The following is a 15,453-nucleotide window of genomic DNA, read 5'->3' on the forward strand; positions in this document are numbered from 1 at the left end:
GCCTCTCAGAAATAACGGGGGAGACCTTGATGAGAGAAAGGAACTGGTGGCAGTCAGGGATGGAGGGAGCAGACTGAGCTAGTAAGATGTGGCTGTTAATGTACACATGAGCGGGTGAGGCTGTGAACATTCAGGTTACGTAACAGTGGTGGGGAAGACCCCTTCTTTCTTGAGAGTCACGAGGCCAAATGTGTCAGGTCAGTCACATACAAATCTCTTTCACTATGAAAGCCGAAGCTTGGAGAGCTGACAAAGTTGCACTTCAAAGAAAAATACAATGTTGGGTATTAAACTGTCACTTTTTTTTATCTAAGCTATTTAATCATATTTTCGTTTGAACTGAAATTTTAGAAATCAATTGGCATCTTTTTAAGCATACCATCCCCACTGTATAGAAAAGAAATGCCTTTAACGTGTCAGTTCCAAATGGAAGGCGGTTGGCAGCTAAAGCCTAAAGCCATGCTTTTAAACACCGGTCTTTTAGGAATGCTCTTAGAAAAAAAAAAAAGAGGTAAAATAATTGCCTCTGTGTTGAATTCTTACCAAACCAAACTCCCTCTTGGTAAAAGAGAGATAACCTTACCAGCCACTTTTCTCACATTCCCTTTGCATACTTAGGTACCCCTTTCTCCCATCTTCCTTCTCACCATTTAGTGAAAGTTACCAAAAATACATTCCTTGCAAATTTGTCCTATTTTTTTTTTTTTTTTTTTTTTTTGCCTTGACCCATAGAGCTTTTAGAAGCCGTTCAGGGGTATTAAAAATAGGAATCCATGCAACAACTCTAAATTTTAGACACAGAGGACACCTTAATGTTCCTCAATTTAAATTTCAATTCATATTTATTTAGGCAGTATGATATTGTAGAAAGAACACTACATTTGGAAGCAAATTACTTCAGATTCAAGTTCTGCTTTTGCCATCTGTGTGACCTCGGGTAAGCTGCTAACCCTCATTGAGCTTCAGTTTCTTCAACTGTGCCTGAGGGACATTTTAAAAAATAATACTGTGAAATTTCATAATGTATTAATTATAGGACGACTGTGAGAATGTAGTTCACTATTCCACAGTGTGTCTCCACAAAGAATTACGAGAGAAATTTCTCTCAAGACTCAGAAACAGAAAATATTCCATTTCCTCTGAATAACCGGCATGGTTCATCTCTGGGCACTGTGCATCTACAGCTGATTATGCTTCGGTATTTGGCACTGCTTGCTAGGAAGCGCAGAGGCAAATCCATGCACATCTCTAACTCTGGACAATTTCATGGAGTGCATTTTGCATGCTCATCAGCCGTAAGGTGCATCCTATGTTACTGTTTTTATTTTTCCTTATTTATTTTCTTTACTGTTTTTATTTTTCCTTCTTTATTTTCTTATGGCTGTTAGCCACTTCAAATTCACCATTAGAGTGAGGAAAGGCAGGACAAAAGGAAGCAAGGGAGTAATGCAACCTACTTCCGAGGATTATCTGGAAGGTTAAACAAGGTAATGATGTGAAAATATTTGGTCAAGGGTTGTAAAAGGAATAATATTAAAGGTCAAAGTATTCTAGGTGAGGAAACAGGCAAAGCGAGGGTGAAAACAACAGGTGTTCTAACTGACTTAATTATTTTTCCATTACATAATTCAACCTGTCAAAGGAGCAGTAAATTACAAGAGGTAATCTATTGCATATCACTAGGTTAAATGAGAAGAAAGCAGGTAGCCGTCTGTCCCAGACACGTGGCCAATTGTCCCTTTTCCTCCCCTATACTTAGCTCCGTATTCGCCCAGCGGCCCCTGATCCAAATCGCTAAGCCTCATCTAGCCAGGAGTTTTGCTGAACGCAGCTGCACAGGCTCAGCATACAGGTATGAAACCAGCATGAAGAACGCTAATGTAGCTTCCGCCCTTGGAAAACCTCCTGGGAAAGTGAGAGGGAACTGCACTTAAACACTCTCCTTTCGACAAAGGTTCCTTATAAACCGCACCAGGACCTTAAAAGTAAACAAGAGGATAAGTTGTCATTTTGACAACAGTCACCTTCCTCTAAGATTTTTCACTCTCGAAAACACCCTGCAAATAAACCCCGAACCTTCCACACCCCCCTCCCACTTAATTGGCTGCAAGTTTTTCCTCTGAGGATCACTTGATGGAACTGAATATTGGGGGGCCTCAATTCCAATGAAATGTTCCATTGATCGCTGATGAACTCTGGTGAATTACTGTAAATGGAAATGTGGCCGTCAACGATTAACAGGTAATAGGAATTAGTATCCTTAAGGGTTCACACGATCTTCTTCAACTCTTTCAATGCAAAGTTATTTTTAAAAAAGAGTAAGATTATTTGAGTACTTGTATTCATAATGAGGGGCAATGCTGAGCAAAAGTATCTTAATTTAAAGCAATTAATTTTTTAGTTATTTTCTCCACTACAGATACAGTTTACACATATAAACCAAAATCCTATTAATAATAAGCAACAGTATCATCAAAATAATTTTTAAAGCATAGAGAGAAATACATTTTTACACTATTCCTTAAGTCAGGTTCTCATTGTTTAATATGAATCTCTAATTCTGCACTTTTTATTTTACATTTAACATATGAATCTGTTTTTTAAATGACTTACAAAGTAATGAATGTTACAGACTAAACATAATTTGAGTCTCAGTAAAAATGTTTTAGAATAATACAGTTTTCCTAAGCACATCTATATTTAAAGATTAGAGCTAGAACCATTGGGTTTTGCTGTTCGTATTATTTTATATTTGATTTAAAAATTAAGTATTAATCAAAATCATATATATTTAATCCAATCCTATCAATAACTAATGCTTTTTAGTTTACACTGATGTTCTATTTGATTACTGATGTGTTAAATATCTCATAAAAAAGAAAGTTTTATATAAGGCATTTAAAAATCTATTGCAGTAAAAGATAATTCTCTCTCTGAATTTCTACATTGTTTTCAACATCAGACTAGTTTTTCCAACAATTATGAAAATCTCATGATTCTGAGGAGACCTACCAATTTCAAACTTTGTCCCAGCAACATTGGCTGTAATGGTTCCCTTCTTTTTCTTCTTTCTGACTTTCCTTTTCATTGTGCTTTGATAAGGCAATTCTTTATTCAGATCCAGGGGGGAGGGTCCCTGAATAACTTTAAAAGAAATGTAAACCAACCAAATATCACTGAAATAACAAAAATTCCACACCAGAGAACAAAAATGTACCCCCCCGACAAGGCAAAATTATAAATTCTAGTACTTTAAGAGCCCCCAGTTAATTTTTAATTCTTAAAAAAGGATCAGCCATGATGATCTATCATTCATCCATGTAATAGGTCACAGGATTAAAGCAACCTGCTTACCTCGTTCTTGCGGCAGAGACGGCATTATTGCCTGCGCCAGTTTAAAAGCAGTGTGTGTTGCTGTTCCAAGCTCTCAGGAAGTCTGGAAGGCCTGCATCGGTCTAAGTGGGATATGGCTCCAAATCACCAAAAGTTCCTATCATATTATCTTGGTGGAATTCTCGGATTTCGGGACACTGAAATTAAGGAATAAGAAGGTACCTGCAGGGATTTTAAAGCAACAACATTTACAAAACAACTTTTATGACATTTTTCTGATATATTCCAATACTACTCTCTTTAAAAAGCCAAGTGCAGGTGAATGTTAATGTATTTAAGCAACAAATATTTGTTAATTTATCAAACCTTATGCAAAATGTCAAGCAACAGTTCCTTGTTATAAAAAGTGAACAGTCTAGAGGAGGGGGTTTTATATAAGTCATGTATCATATTTACACACAATAAAGAACATGCCTGACACAAACAATAAAAATAACAGTACTCACTACCATTTACCGAACACTTACTACCTTAAGCCACTTACGCCACTTAATCTTTCAACGAAACTATGAGGTAGAAGCTTTTATCCCCATCTAACAGGTAAGTAAATTGAGCTCAGAATGGACAAATCTTTTCAAAGAAAGGAATGACAAAGTGGAGATTAAAATAACATCTCTCTGATGTCAAAACCAGTGCCCTTAACCATGACCCATGCAACCTTTAACCCAATGCCTGAAACCACGCTGCAGCCCCGCTTTTAATATGAAACAGTAAAGTAAGTGCTCGTGCCAGGGGAGGGGTCACATGCTGACAGAACGGAGAAAACACTAATTCCCTTTCATGGTGTGTGCGTGCTGGGTTGGGTGGTGGGGCGGGGCTTCATAAAACAGACCACATTTGAATTATGCCTTGAAAAAAAAACCATGAAAGGCAGAAAACAGGAGGAGTCATTACCACAATGATCTCATTTGGGCACACAGAGGAACACAATAAACATTTTTTAATGAATGAACTAATTAGATGTGGCTACACCCAATATGGCCTCTATTCCGCTTCACTTATATTTCCATTGTGTGTGTGTGAACCTAGGTGTTTACGCCCGGACTGTGCTATACTCCCCGGTCTACACGATCAACTTTCCAATTTCTGCCTTCATATTTTAAGAATCTTCGAGTTCTTGCAAAATGTCTCTAAACATAATGAAACCTTAAGAAACCTATCATGATAAACAAAGGCGTGATATCAACACCATCATCAGGAGACGATCAGGTTTGTCAGAAATATTTAAAAATTCAGCTACGTCAGATGGAACTCTCATACACATCACTGCCAACAATCATTATTAGCAATAAGATTCATTATTTAAGAAAAACTACAACTTAATCATTCTTACTAGAATAATTCTCTAGAATAATTCAATATCAAAACTAGGGGACTATTATTTATTACAGACCAGCTGTGGGCTGGCACTATATTAAGAATTTAAAATATTCTAACTCATTAACAAACTTGGAACTTAGGTATTATTTCCCCTAATTTTCCAGATATAGAAACTAAGGCTAAATAAGGTAACTAAATCAAGGTAACAGCCAATAAACAGAAAACTTAGGCTTTGAACCCAATTCTGTTTGGTTATCTGCTCTATTCACTGAGTCCCACTACTTTCAGACAGCGTGCTAATATGGCATATAGACGTAGAAGAAGTGTGCAACCCTATTGCAGTGATAGTGAGACACGGGTGTACTCTGGGAATTCACAATACTTGAAAGCAAACAGTGAAATCAAAGCAAACATCCCTAACCTGATGACAGCTCCCAATTCCAAGCTGCAAACAGACTAGATCATTTTTCAGAATAAAAGAAAAGAGTAGTCTAAAGTTCAGTTTGATTTCTTGCTGGAAGTTCTCTGATACCTCAGGGAGGTAACTATTTGAGTTTACAAGTCCCTGTCCAACATCTTGTTACTGGAGTAAACAAAGACCCTCTTATGAGAACAGAGTACTTATTACATTGAAAGTAGGTGGACAAAGTCAACGAGAGTTTGAGAACAATGTTTGCCTAACTGCGCTAACAGTAAGTTAATAATTGTTGTAGGCTGTAAAAACATTTATTAATTTCTGACTTAAACATGAGCCTAATGACTTTTAATCTGTATGGAGCGCAAAGCAAGAACTGTTATCCCTTCCCCTAACCACACAGGAATTTAAAGGCCTTAAAATTATTCTCTCCATAGGTTTGCTTTACCTAATTCCAATTACGGTTTGGTGAATAACAATAAAGGTGCTCAGACAAACTCAAGGACTTCATTCTGCCATCCCAAATCTAACCATTTCACTTTATTCTAAGGAGGAGATTTGAGATGACAGGTTGATCACACCACGCAGATGAGCCACAGTTACCTACTTTCCAAAAAGAGAAAGCATGTTTCAGTTACCTGCAAAATACTTTAAGCCAAGGGCTTCTAAGTTTGGATGCACAACAGAATCACCGGAGATTTTGAAAATCCTGGTGTCCAGGCCACACCCTAGACCCAGGTGGGGCTTAAGCTCAGTATTTTTAAAGCTCTCCAAATGATTCTAGTGTACAGCCAAGGCTGACGACCTCTGCTGTCAGCACATACTTGCACTAAAGCAAATAATAGCTAATTACAACATACACATATAAAATTGTAAGAAAAATGTAAAACAAAGACGAAAACTCTTGAACTATATGAAAAAGGTCAAATGGAAAAAAGTCATCTATAAAAATCCTCATGTCTAGTTCAACTAAATATACTGGGAGAAAAAAGAATTAGGAAATAAACAGAAACTGATTTCTAAGATAAATAATTTTATTTTGCAAATAAGCCATTTCCAAAAGGAATCAATTTACCAAAATTTCAAGCAAATGGTGACCTTAAATGCAGAACTTTTAAGTGCTACCACGCAAAAGAATAGACACACAAGACTGAAACAACAAAAAAATAAGTCCAGTACATTTGTGATAGAGTACCATTTCTTCCCAGTCCTTCCTGTTGAATTTCTACCCATCACTTAAAACCCAGAGAAATTTCCACTTGTTCCTTAAAAATTCCTCTGATCATGTCTGAAAAAATTCATTTCTCCCTCTGCCGGTCTATCCTAGGGACCATTACTTGTACCTGCATCATATCACCAATCCCAAACCAAGAAGGTAAGCTCTGGGAAAACAGTGGTTTTCTTCTATCTTGTTCAACCCTCCACTCCTAGAGCCTAGAATAGTGCCTAACACAGTGCTTAATAAGCACTTCTTCATGAATTTAAAAATCAATCAAATAATTAATGACACCAGGGAGTAAGAAGAGGCATTGTGGAGCTATGAGAAGCAAATACATATTTACAACATGTTACTTTCACATTTTTTAATGAAAAAAGCAAAGTACATAGAAGTTTACATTTGGGTAAAACAGTAGGCGAGTACACGGAGTATACCCAGAGTCGTGGTGGCCTGCGGCAGCTGGGGGCAGAGCTAAGGGCGGCTAACTTTCGTGCACACCCTTCAGTGCCCCGTGCCTGAAGTACCTGCTCAAAAAGTTAAGTCTACGTGATAAAAGTTCGTGTCAACGTTGTCATGTTGCTAACAAAAACCATCGAATTTTGCATTTCATTTAGACGAAAGTATGATACGGTAGAAAGAGCACTAAACAAGAAGTCAGTTAGAATTCTTATCCTTTACTCTGCAATTTACCAGATAGATGACTTAATTTCTTAATACGCAAAAGAAAGGAATTGATTCATTCCAGCCCTGAAGTCTATAAAATGTCAACCCCTGAGAGCAGCATTGCCGGTGTTCTGGATGACAACAAGACGAAGACACAAGTTCTTCTGTGTAAAAAACATGAGGGGAATCAGCCCTTCTCCAACAATCTCCCAAAATCCATTCTCTGATGAGTGCCATATATGGGCTCTTTGTACATATCTGTGCATTTTTAGCTTACCGTAAATTACTAAATAATCTAACAAATGGTCAGTGGAACCAAAATTAGAGCTGAATTGAAAATATGTCAAATAATATTAAATAAAAATGTAATAAAAGCTATTTTTCTGGTGATAAGGGGAAAGGTGGAGAGACCCAAATAAACCAGTGGACTAAGCACTTCCACTTAACTTTGCATTTTGTCCACACAAAGTACATTTGATTATAATTTTACATATGGCAAAATTTAGTTTCCATGGATAAGTAATCCGCCCAAAGTCACGCCTTAATAAGCAACAAGCAAGTGGTTTTCTCTAAAGCCCATGATTTTCCCCACACTTTTTGTACTACCTTCAAAATTCAGCCTTTAAACGTGACACATTAATGATTTCACAAAGATGCCTAACCCTGCTTGACTGGAACCATTTTAAAAGCTAGGGCATGAGAGCAAGAGAATCCAACTGTGGTTTAAAATGTGGATGAGATAACAAAGTTGCATCAGATTTCATCTCTCTTCTTGGAACACCTAGGCAGCTGGCCGTGTCCAGATCGTCTTCCTGTTCGTCCCTCACGGATGTGCTGCAACTGAACACACACTGCTATGTATCAGGTACTGTCCTCGGTACACAAAATGGATACAAGTCTGCTTTCTCTGTGGTGCTTGCATTTGAGTGGGGGAGAGACAAACAATAACAGTAAACATTTTAAATAAGTAAAGAAAACGCTAAGTTCTGTGGGGGAAAAAACAGAGCTGGGAGTTAGATCAGGAGTGCGGGATTAAGAAGATTAACAATTTTAAATATTGTATCCAGATAGGCCTCCTTGGGGATGACATATCCAGGAGAGCAATGACTTGCTATCATGAGTGTAGTCGATAAAAAAATATTATGCACACGTGCGCACACGGGCATGTAAGCCTGTGTAGATGCGAATGTGTGTGAGCGGGAGGAAGTGTGGACACCTGCTACTTTCTCTGGGACCCAACAGTCTCTAAGCCCTTCACCATGGTTCTTCTTCCTAAATCCTAGTTTTCCTCTGTCTTCATTTCCTACATGCATTTTTAAATTTCTTTTTTCACAATGACAAGGAGTAGAACCAATGTGTTTCACAATGTATGCAACTGGTTTTACATAAATTATGATTGTGTATCACTTTTCTGAAGGGGGAGGGGCCAGAAAGATCCCCCCCCAACCTGGTGTCCCCAGTAGTGACATCGGATTTTTACACACTCCTGGCGATTCTCTCTGGTTCTTGGCTCCTAGCATCACGGGTTTTGGCATCTGGCTCACTCTCACTCCCCTTTCAGACTTTCAGTTCTCAAAACCCATCCAAAAACACTTTTATTAGTCAATCCAGGCTCACAATGCTGCAGCAACAACTCCCACATCTCAAGAGCTTGAAGCAATTCAAGTCTATGTCTCGATCAGGCTACACACCAACTGAGGGAGACGGGCGGGACGCTCCACATATCACAGTCACACAGAGACCCAAGCTGTCAGAGCAGCCATCATCCTCATCGTCCAAACAACAACCAGTCCCTGTGCCAGAGGGAAAGAGCCTCTTGAAGGATCTCACCCAGACAACTAAGGACACACATAATTTCTGCTCACAATTCAATGGCCTGAAGCAGTCGCATGACCCCAGCCAACAAGAGTTAGGAAGTGCAATCATATCAAACGCCTTGGGGAAAAAAAGCCAGTAAGTAACACTAACAACCATCACAGACTCCGACCTTGATTCCTCCCTGTTGGAACCGAGCCATCCACCCTAGACACTCTTTTCTAGTTCTCCATAGCTCCACTTCATAATGCTCTCCTTTGCCTGGAAAAAAAAAAAAAATAGCTGAGATTCTGTATTAGGTCCAGTCTATCTCCTGGCTTTACACAGTGGAGAACTAACCTTCTCTATGCTGAGCTGCCATGGACTGAAATAACAACGGTGAGGAGGAGGAAGAAGAGGAGGAGGAAGGGGAGGGTAGAGCTGACCTCAGGTCACTTATGTAAAACACACTACACACCAGGCACTCTTCTATGTTTCTGCATGTGAAACTCTGACCTTCCCAACCCTAAATGGTGTCCTTTATTACTATCCTCACAGACAGGTTAAAGAAAAGCAGTATAATGAACAATGATAGTAAAACACAAATTATAAGAATATTTTAAAACGACAGCAATTCTGCAAATTTGCCTCAAGATAATTCTCTTTGGATTCCTAAACTGTTATTATCCGATGAAAGATGTTTCAATTACTATTTCAAGAAAAATGAAAAATAATAAATGTAGCAAAAATTAGATCCAATTAAGCTTTACTTTGTGGGGGAAATACTCGCCACACACATAATGTATTATTTGCAAGTAGCAGTCAGAAATCTATCACATCATCAAAATCATCCAAATAAGGCAGTTGGTTTTTTCAGGTACAAAAAGTAGTATTTCCAAACATCAGGTCATAAATACCATTTTGTCCATCTTTGTGCTTTAAAACATCGTTAAATTTCAGCACTTGGTCCCCCAACCAAATGTGACACATTATTTTTATTTTCAAAGAAATGATGTTTTTTTCTTACGTAAATATAAGGAAATGAATGTAAATGAAACGTGCCACTTTTTAAACGTGGCACATAATTTTAAACATGGCACGCGATTCACATAAATCTGAAGCGTTTCTTATTTGTTTTAAATATTGTTAGGATTAGATTCAACGTGAGCCCAGGGCCACCAATTTCAGTTTTAATGTGCATGCTAATCACCCGGGTATACTGCTAAAGTTCAGATTCTGATTCCTTAGATCTCAGGTAGGGCCCGAGCATCTGCATTTCTAACAAGTTCGCAGATACACTGGCCCACAAAGCACACTTTGTAGGGCAAGACTTGAGAGAACCACCATGCTTACTACTAAGCCGATACAAATTTTTTAACTTAAAGCCTTTCTTTATAATATGTAAAAATCATGACGTTACAAAACAACTTTAAAAATCGTGCAGTGACGCGAAATTGTATGTTAATGTTAAAGAGGCTCATGCGTCAAAAACATTAAAATTAAATGTAAAAGGTTGAGAAATGTTGGCCTAGAGCAGTGATTCTCAAAGTCTGCTCCCAAGACCAGCAGCATCAGCATCCCCTGCAAACTGCAAAAAGGCAAGCTCAGACCCAACCCGAGACCCTCCGAACCAGGAACAGGGGTGAGGCTCCCCCACTGGCAAGCCCTCCAGGTGATTCTGAGTTAGCTAAAGTTTGAGAACCACTGGACTAGACGGCCAAGGGCTGGGGGCATGCGCAGACTTCAGGAAAGTCAGGGCTATCGCTCACTCCTGGAGTCTGTTCCCTCCTCACTGGTCTTTTCGAAGCAAAGCCATGTAGATGACTTAGAAGCCACCTGGCCAAGAAACAAGTGACAAAAAAGGGCCTTGCCACACAGGGGAAGCAGCTGGAAAGGCAGACATCTGCTACGAAGGATCTCATCTGCTACTGCAGACAGCCCTGCTAATTAAGCGGCAAGACGGTTTACACCCCTTGCCTGAGCCCAAACCAGTCACCAATGCTGACCAACAAAGTCATGAACTTTAAACATAAGCCATCTACCAAAAATAATGAAATATTTGAGGATTAACAACCACCACAAAGATCAATTATATACTCGCTACTCTTTAGTATTGGTCCAGGAGCGTGGGACTTTGATCTGAAAAGGTCACAGACAGCAGAAAAACGGTGGGGGAGGGGACGAAGTGATCATCAATCAACAAGAGGTGCATACCCTGCGGGACCCTCATACAGTGGAGGCCCTCGACACAAGAGCAGATGCAGGATCTAGAACTACATGACCAGCCTCACAGCCAACGCGGATCAAAAAAGCTGAGGAATACACACTGCAGTACATCACTTACGTGAAGTTTAAAAGTATTACAATAATACGTGATGCACATTGAGATACAGCTGCAGATCTCTTATGAGTTCATGCATATGAAATGAAAGTGTGAAGAACTACATGGGAATGGTAAACACCAGGTCTGATACCTCTTGAGAGAAAGGGAGAGCTCCCAAGAGCCAGTCCCGTTTTACAAACACTGAGCACCCCTGTTCTCACCCACGCCAAAGGTGTGACTCTTAATATAAAGAGTGAATGTACCTTTATCATTTTAACCTGTTGAAATAATAAGTAGAGATGAAATAAGCAAAACGCTTTTGCTTGAACCACTGTATGTCTCCTGAGAAGCATTTTGTTCTAAGCTAGACTGTTGGAAATTTAGGTCCAGTCCTGACTCATGAGCAATGTGGTGGGGTCACTGAAGGACTTCAAGAGGAGTAACATAATGCAGCTTTCTTTCTGGTAGGTTACACCAGCAGTTATTGTGGGAGCTGGATGGGAGAGGGGCAGGAGTGGGGACGGGGAGTCTCAGGAGGGTGTTGCTAAAGTCCAGGAGACAGGTGGAAAGGGTTTGATCATGGATAGAAGCACAGGCACAGGGAGAAAGAATACTCCTGCTACAGAAGAACAGCAGAGTTTGGTGAGGAAGAAGGAAAATGATCTGGGATGATCTACAGATTTCTGGCTTAGGAGAAGTGGGTGGAAGGTGGTACCAAAGTGGCAGAAAGAAGCGCCACTTACGGGGATACAATGGTTTCAGTTTCATATTTGCAGAAAAGGATAGGGGGGGAAAACAGAAAATAAGACAATAGAATTAGTGACTGAAAATAAGGAAAACCTCTAGTTTTATAAATAAAATGTTTTTAGTTAAGCACAGAAAGGTCCCTTCCAAAGCATAACTGCTCCTATTTCTGTGTTTTCTGCCAAGAAAAGACAATAGATTTTCAAAACGCCCAGCTGCCTGACTGGTGAAAAAATGACATCACCCAAACTACTGTCATAACAATAATACATGGCTGCCACTCATTGTGTGTATAAATTAAAAGGGTTTTTAGAGAAGCTACTTACTCCCTGGACATAGAAACTTTTGTCTCCCTTTCTCAGACGGGGTATAGTCTCAAAAGCTAGATCTGTAGTGTGTTCTAGACCTAAAAAAAAAAAAAAAAAGAAAAATGTGATCAACCACTTCTAAAAACCCAGTAGGGGGCCAAGTGTGACATTATATAAGAACAAACAGAACTATTTATTCATTCTAATAACAACATTGACCTTGAGCAACAGTTGCTCCCACCAACACACTGCTTGTTTATATTTCAAATTGCTTTAGCCTGCTTAGTATTTGCTCAACGTTTACAATTAAAATACAGCACCCATACAAAATTCCACTAAGCTCTGTGGAACCCCTTGCCTTTGGAATTTAGCCTAGTATGACATGAAAAAGGAGGGACTGATAAATGGGTAATGATAACACAGCATACTTTGAAGGTATCTTTTCCTTATTAATAGCTGTATTTCTAGTACTTAGGAAAGGCAAAAAGCCCACTCAGTAAATGTTGAACTAAATAATTTTAGTTCAAAGCAAGTAGTAGCTATAAGTCAGTTGTTAAAGTGACAGAAGACAAGATAATTTCACACTGTAGCTATCAAATGCTTAAGTACAGGTAAAAGATGTTTTGGGTACATTTCTCCTAGAACACAGTGCTGCAGTTCTATGTAATGCTCTAGTAGCCTAAAAGAAAGTCTCTTTTGCTCCCTAGAAATAACACGTTATTTTTATCAATTAACTTTTTGCATATAGCACTCACTTTTGTAAATCCATTTGCCTCCTCTCATCCCGTTACCCTGCAAAGAGCTGTACAAAATCCAGGACTGCTGAGCCTCACATCCTCAAAATACCCAACCCAGGCTGGACCACACAAAGAGCTCGCCCTTGTTCTAAGCTACAGAGCTGGAATTGAAGGTTCTTTGGACCCAACTTTCCATAACTTTCTATAACCTAGATCACAAGGTGAAAGAGAGGGACTGAGGGAAGTGGAGAATTTCTAAAATATCCGGTTCTCTGTTCTCTGCCAGAAAATCCACAATAGATACCAAAATGTGCAGCTGGTGAGCCAATGACATCACCCCAATGTCATCGGGTGCCAGCATTTCTAGTTTCAAATGTCCAAAACTTAACTCTTTGACTTCTTATGTTCCTTATCTTGGTAAAGGCATCACTATAGCCAAGTATCCAAGAGACAGAGAAGTTAGAATCACCTTTAACTCTTTCTTTGACCTCTATGTTTGATACTCATTCAATGCACACCCCATTATCAAGTTTAGGCTATGTTTAGTTTTATTATCTACTTCTAGAGTAAGTTTTAAATCTTAAATGTATAAAATTCACTGGGTTCTTAAGCCTCCTGTGTGATCCATATCAGTTCATAAGTTAACGCATGTAGAAAGACTGCTAGCTACCTACCTAATAGCCATTTACTAGTTCTTCCTTGGTAACAAAACACCTATTGGCTCATTATTAGAGGTGGCATTGTACTTATCTAAACAATTACATCTCCCAGACTTCCTGACAGGTATAGACGGCCATGTGACCAAGTTCCGGCCAGTGAGGTAGAAGTGGAAGTATCTGAGCACGACTTCCCAGTAAAAGGGAAGTAGACAATTGGTGGACACTTCCTTCCATCCCAGAATACAAATGTGATTGCAGGAGCTGCAACAATTCAAAGTGACATTGGTTTTGTCATGGAAATGCTACCTCAGTCTTGGACTGCCTACCTCTAGGGGAAAAAAAAAAAAAAAAAACTCTCCACCTTGTTAAGCCACTGTTATTTAAAGTTTCTGTCACCATCAGCTAAATGTGCCTTCTAATGGACACGCTACTCCAACAGAGATGACTGCTTTTGTTTCTGAAAAAGATAAAGCAGCCTAAATGCAAAGTCACTGAGTCACTGGCACAATGACTTCGGGCATTTATCTTTTTTGCCAACAGCCTAATGCACCACTTTCTGTGAACAGTCATCTGAATCTCCTCCAGTGGAGCACTGCTCTCATGCCATGTGCCTTCGTGGGGTCAATGCGAATCCCAGCTCCAAGGCCAGGCAGATGACTCAGATCCAGAGTGACTGTAATTCCTTACCCTTGAGCATGGAATTGATTCAGAGACGAACACAGGATCCAACTAAGACCAGAGAGAATCAAGCCTAGAACTTGTTTTAAGAGTCTTAAAGAATGCAGGCTCTCTTCCGAGCTGGGTTTGAACCTAGAGGGCACAGGCCTGCATTGCTGGTCCTCACCTTGCCTCGGCCAGAGTCTGAGGATAAAATCAACATGCAGGAGGCAGAGAGAGAGAGAGAGAATATATTTCTCAACTTTCTGGTGATAGAAATTTAAAAATTCCTTTTTGCTTAAACCAGATTCCTAACCAATACAAAGAATAATAAACTTGGGTTCCATTTTTAACTTTGTTGTTAAATAAAGAAAATTTCTTCAAAATGTCCTTGCATAAAATGCCAGAACTCAAGTGAAATAAGAAGAGACTTCCTTGCGCGTTTCCTCCACGAGACAATTGGCTTCTAGGCATCAGCTTGAAAAATGTCTTTCAATTCATACATGCTTCAATCTCAGACACATAGCCTGGAGCACGGGAATTAAACGGCTAAGCTACCGTATCAGAAAGATGCAGTCTAGTAGGAGGTTTTTGAACCTAAAATAAGAAAATGTCCATTGTATTAATTTCTAGAATCAGGTAACTTTGTCATAGTTTTCAAATCCCTCTAAAATAAATTAAACCTCAGTACAATTAATCTTGGTCTTAGAGTTATGCAGGCGTAAGTGTAGAAAGTCTATAAGGAAAAGGGAAAATGCACAAGCCTAGGGTATACAGTGCTCTCCACACCTCCAGCTAAGCTAAGTGAGCGTGTAATCATAAGATTTTAAGAAGGGAAAGAATAAGGCTATTTTGTTTCTAGATCATTAAACCAGGTATAAAGAGGATTTACAAGATCAACTTTTGGAAAGAAATTATATACTAATAACTTCTATCTAACAGGCCCACTATTAAGAAAACTAATTAAACTTCACTGTACTTTAATAAGTTTAGTTCATTTTAAAATAAGATTCTTTCTTGAAAGTCATGCCAGTCTGTTAAAAACACTGTATCTATCTGGCACCACAAGCTTTGCTGTGAAACCAGTCCTTTTATAGAAATGCAGAGGAAAAGAACTATTTTTGGTCCTTCTTTCTAACAAACAATGATGGACTGCGGGACTGAATTGGTGTCTGAAATTAACCAGAGTTTGATAATATCACACCCACAAATACTAAACCC

At 39.1% G+C, this 15,453-nt stretch overlaps 1 protein-coding gene across 1 annotated transcript in view; it reads right to left on the bottom strand.

The window, feature by feature from the left end:
• The window catches only part of TTLL7 (tubulin tyrosine ligase like 7), a 128,014-nt gene that overhangs the window by 83,478 nt on the left and 29,083 nt on the right, over positions 1 to 15,453 (bottom strand). Inside the window, 2 exon segments of the mRNA XM_032494673.1 lie at positions 3,013 to 3,144; positions 3,355 to 3,555. Of these exon segments, the coding sequence (XP_032350564.1) occupies positions 3,013 to 3,144; positions 3,355 to 3,379 (157 nt within the window). The 5' untranslated portion in view covers positions 3,380 to 3,555.

The sequence above is a fragment of the Camelus ferus genome, chromosome 13 (genome assembly GCF_009834535.1).
Source record: "Camelus ferus isolate YT-003-E chromosome 13, BCGSAC_Cfer_1.0, whole genome shotgun sequence".
NCBI lineage: Eukaryota > Metazoa > Chordata > Mammalia > Artiodactyla > Camelidae > Camelus > Camelus ferus.